The sequence below is a fragment of the Cystoisospora suis genome (genome assembly GCF_002600585.1).
Source record: "Cystoisospora suis strain Wien I chromosome Unknown contig_9588, whole genome shotgun sequence".
NCBI lineage: Eukaryota > Apicomplexa > Conoidasida > Eucoccidiorida > Sarcocystidae > Cystoisospora > Cystoisospora suis.
Genome location: NW_027162362.1, coordinates 1 through 5,320, shown reverse-complemented (window position 1 = coordinate 5,320; position 5,320 = coordinate 1). Strand labels below are relative to the sequence as shown.

The 5,320-nt window shown below is 41.8% G+C and overlaps 1 protein-coding gene across 1 annotated transcript; it reads left to right on the top strand.

Annotated features, from left to right (window-relative positions):
- Nucleotides 1-95: 95 nt before the first annotated feature.
- On the top strand, nucleotides 96-4,730 carry CSUI_011086 (dna topoisomerase; the record flags this gene model as incomplete). Its single annotated transcript, XM_068071187.1, has 5 exons — nucleotides 96-292; nucleotides 1,692-1,817; nucleotides 2,760-3,286; nucleotides 4,081-4,240; nucleotides 4,703-4,730. Exons 1-5 carry the CDS (start codon nucleotides 147-149, stop codon nucleotides 4,728-4,730), a joined length of 987 nt encoding a protein of 328 aa, XP_067916837.1. The 5' UTR covers nucleotides 96-146.
- Nucleotides 4,731-5,320: the final 590 nt, after the last annotated feature.

Here is a 5,320-nt window from a genome sequence, read left to right as displayed (position 1 = left end):
GGGATATCTATCTCCAATCTATCCACATTTGTTTATCTCTCTGTCTCCCTATCTCTGTCTCTCTTTCTCTCTCTCTCTCTCTGTGTTTCTATTGCGTAGGCATTCCAGTGGCGATTCATCAGGTTCATAAGGTGTATGTGCCGGAGATGATCTTCGGCCAACTCTTAACGAGCGACAATTACGATGACAGCGAGTGTCGCGTCACAGGAGGAAGGAATGGCTACGGTGCCAAACTCACGAATATCTTCAGTCAAGAATTCACCGTCGAATGTGCAGATGGAGAAAGAAAAAAGTAAGCCAGCCAGCCAGCTAGCTAGCTAGCTAACTAGCTAGACAAGAGGGTGAAGAAGACGAAGAAGAAGGAAATGTCACTATTTATGTAGAAACCTATCTCACATAGTCAATGAAAGGGATAGAGGAGAGGTTCATAGAATGCAGATGTAGGATAGAAAGGGGGTGCAGAAAAGAAGCAAGCAAGAAAGAAAGAAAAAGAGAGTTAAGAATGCGAAGAAGAAGAAGGAGAAGAAGAGAATGTCTCTGTGGTTGCATGGCGAGAGGAAGAGAGAGAAGAGGGTAGGTACTCTGGTAGTAATGATAAGAAGAAGAAAAGTGACCTACAGATAGAAATCCTGGAATCTTCTTCTTCTTCGTCAGTAGCAGCACTGAGGTGGACAAGGTGGAGGGGGAGGAGGGGGCTCATTCTCATTTTTCTTCGTATCACTATTCTCATGAGAATTGTGCTAGTTAGTCGTCATCTTCTTCAGGATAATAGATGGCTCTGCCTGCTCTTCACTAGTCTTAGGAAGGATTGCACACTGCACATACACTCCTCCGTAGATCTATATGTATCTGGATCTCTATGTATATAGACATGTATCTATGTATGTAGAGTTAGTGAATGACTGGGCGAGCTCTCTGTCTTACCCTGAAGGCGTTCTTCTTCTATCTAGCTATATATATAAATATGTATGTGTATGTATTCATTTGTATACGGGTATGAATCGATAGATATATATCTAGGTAGATAGATAGATAGATAAATAAGGACAGAGAGAAGCGATATGTCTGTGGAGATTTGTGTGGATGGACGGAGGGTCTAGTCTCTTAACTTTACTGCATATATTCATATATATGTACATGTATATATATATATATATATTTGTATACACTGTATATGTATATACACATAGATGTATACGAATTAGAGTTCACTGAATGCATGCATCATTACCGAGAGGTGCGATCTTTGTATATGTACGTACATAGATACCTGTCATCTATATGTGCAGATTCTCTCTATGCATGAGGGGGGGGCTTTCAACACATGCCGTCGACATAATACAGAGAATCTACTGAGGCCGCCAGCCCCCTCTCGTATCTCACTCCTCCTTGTCTTTATCGCGTCTCTTACTCCTATCATACATCTATATACATGTATATGTATAGAGAGTATATGTATGTATAAACAAATATGTATTCATTCAAATGAATGTCTATAGATAAATATATATCTATATGTATATATATGTCTGCACGGATAAGCGCAGGAGGAGGGGAAGCGACGACTAGAGTCAACCCGGGTGTATATCCACCTAAGTATGTAATATGTTTCTTCTCTTTTGTCTTCTTTCCTGTCTATCCCTCTCCTTCTCTCTTTCTCACTTACTCTCATTCTTTCTTTCTTTTAACAGGAAGTTTCGCATGACGTGGACGGGCAACATGGGAAAGAAGACCGAGCCAGAGATTTCGAACTACCCCGGCACCGACTTTGTCAAAATCTCCTTCATCCCTGACTTCGCTAAGTTCGGCATGACAGGGTAAGAGACACATCTCGCTCTGTAGATAGATGTATATCAATCTATATATATGTATATGTGATGGTATATGTATGTTTATGTGGTGTTTCATGTACACATGTTTGCATGCGTATGTACATATATATAGCTCTATGTGTATGTGAAAGGAAGTTAGGGGGTCTTTATGTCTACTCTATGATGTATGGATAGCGGAGAGGGGGCATGTACCCTTCGCCTCTTCATCTCTACGTATATTGGAGATAGGAGCACTTCTTCTTTTTCTCGTCGATTAGCTTCTGTAGAAAAGACAAGAGGGCAGGTTTCACACTCAATGAAACTTCCTTTTTTCCTCTCTGCATGCATCACGCCGCTTCTGGGACAGACAGGCTCACTCACCCTCTTTACACACTCTCTGCCTGCGGTTCTCTACAGCTTATTTATATATATATATATAGATGTCTCTTCTTGTATAGCTAGATCGATAGTTATGTAAGCATACAGATAGGTAGATAGATAGATGGATTTGTGTATGTACCTACATGTGAATGGTTGCTCATTTTGAGGTGTATGTACACCGTGGGGTGGTGTGTGGCGTTGTGAATGTCCGTAGACTGGCAAGATAACTTTCCATTCTCTGCATCCACCACAGCTTGCAGTGACTCTCTCTCTCTCTTGAATTGCCTATCTCTTTCTTTTTCTCTTCGTATTTCTATGTATTTCCCTCTTTCTCGCTTTCTATGGCTCTATGTACTCACGAATGACGTCAGGGCATCCTCCCCAGATATAATACATCTACATATATATCTATGTCTATACAACATCTATCCATGGATGTATACAGAAGAGCCATAGGTCTTTCTATCTATGATAGAAATCATGGGTGTCTAGGTAGGTGGGATCTTTTCGGCTATGAGATGTGTATGTGAGGTGTATGTACACCTGATGTGTTTGGTTTGTGTTTAGATGGGAGCCGGATATTCTCTCTCTTCTCCGAAAGCGCGCGTATGATTTAGCAGGGACATCTGGCGTGCGTGTCTATCTCAATGGCTCGCGTATCGAAGTCAATTCTTTCTCTCAATATGTAGATCTCTATTTAGGAGGAAGTAGCGATAAGAAGAGAAAGAACAAGAAAGGAACTGCGGGGGGGGGGAAGAAGAAGCGAGGAGGTGGAGAAGGAGGAGAAGAAGATGCTGGAGAAGATGAAGAAGATGATCCTAGTAGCGAAGAGGGAGAAGACGAAGACGACGCCGACGACGACGATGTGTGGGAAGAGGCAGGAAGTGCGAGAAAGAAGAAGAATAAGAATACTAAGAGCAAAGGAAAGAAAGGGAGAAAGAAGAAAAGAGGGGGAACGAGAGAAGAAGGAGATGCAGAAGAAGAAGAGAATGTAGATGAAGATGGAGACGGTCCGGATGGAGAAGGAGAGATTAAGAAGGTCATAAAAATCCATGAAAAGCAATGGAGATGGGAAGTTGTCATCTCCTCTACCGGTATGTATCAAGATCTACTTCTCTCTCTCACGTATATATCTGAATGTATCTAGACGCATGTGGAGAATTTCAAGTGAAGTACCTTCTCCTTCGCTATCTTTTCGCATGCTTGTCTAGAATCTAACCCTTTACCTGGAACTCCTTCATTCAACGCGATTCTCCTTCCATCTATCTGTCTGACTCTTTCTCTCTTTCTACATATATATATGTCGTTCATGTTTCTTTTCATCCTTTAAAGTTGAAGTGTGTATCTTAGCTAATTTAATTCCTCCCTTCTTCTTCTCCTCGTTCCCGGTGTGTGAAGAGAGAGAGAAGAGCAAGAGAGAAGTTAAGAGGTACATGCAGAGACAGATGGATAGACAGTCTTAGCCTCATGCATGGGGTGTACGTATACACGTGCTGGTGACTCTCTTACTTTTTCTCACATCAATTGATACCCTACAGTCTCCATGAAAAGAAGAAAAGAAGTTAACTATCTCTCACTCTCTGGCATGTATGCGTCAGTATATACACCTATCTCTCCCTATATATATATATATCGTGCAGTAGATACGTGATATGTCTGCCTGTACAGGAGTTTTCATACATCTGTATGTGTATATATCTGTATACCTTTATGTCTGGGTCTGTGTGGTGCGATATCTGTATCTCTGGAGAGATAGGTCGTCTTTTCCTTGTATTTTGTGGCGCCCCCCCTCCATGCGTCTATGTGTGAATATGTATCTTCTTATCTCTCTATCTTTGGGGAATGTATGGCATAGATGACTGCATATGTGTATGTGTAATTTTCTCAGATGGAGGACAGTTTCAGCAGGTGTCATTTGTGAATAGTATTTGTACTACTAAAGGGGGGTCTCACGTAACGCATGTGATCGAGCCTCTCCTCTCTGCTATAGTCAAGAAGGCAAATGCCAAGAATCGAGGCGGAATGGAGATCAAACCTGCACATGTCAAGTACGTCTACAAAGCAACTACTATCACGACTAGCCAGACTCCACCCGCCTCTCACTCATTCCTTAGTCACTTCATATGGGAGATGGAGTCTGTCTAGCTAGCTAGTTAGTCCCAAGCTAAGGAACTGACTACTCAAGTCTTATCTATCTTGGGCTACATTCCTCTACCTCAAGCTACGAGCTATCCATGTGCTTATCTATCTTGGCGCAGCTCTCTACGTATGTATCTTTAGCCGTTCTGTCTATCTTTGCTCTCTCTATGTATCTATGAATCTACTTCCCTATCTTCTTCAATCTTTCTTTCTTTCATCTGCGTGTCTATCTCAGATCTGTCGATTTCTCTATCTGTCTCTCCATCTTCAGTGTATTTTTCTATCGGTACTCTTTCAAGTGTCTGTAATGTCTTCATGTGTATGTATGCCTGTCTGTCTGTCTGTGTATTCTCTCTCTATGTATTTTGAAGGCTCCGTGGAAGACAGATAGATAAATAGGCGTTGGTATGGAAGGTCTTTATACCCATCTATTTCTGTCCGTCCCCTGTTTTCTTCTCTCCTTCTTTTGCCGGGTAATTCGTAGGGTTCTTCTCGATCGTTACTACGTCTCTTTCTATGTTAAGACGAGCCTCTTCTAACTCTTCTCTTTCAACACACACACTGTCTCACATATACATCTATACATATATTACTTCCCCCTTTCTACTTCCTTTCTATATACACTGGGCTTGTCTAGACATCAACAGCTCCTGATCCACCAGTCAGCAAGGGGTCTTTTGTCTCGTTCGCATTGCATGCATCTGCACATCTTCATTTCAGTCGACAGACGACCTGCCTCTTAAACATTCTTCTTCTCTTTTGTCTATTCTTCCTCTTTCATGGGGAGCACTTCTCTTCTTCTTCTTGTCCGTCACCACCTACGTCTATTTCTTCTCTTCTCTCTCACTATATATATATGTATATACGTATACAGAGACACTCCTCCTGCCCCCCCAGTCTCTTTGTGAAGGTATACATGGGAAGTATGTATATGTGCCTCTATTTGTGATATGCCTGTACAGGTATGTGAGTGTATGTGTGTGTGTGGC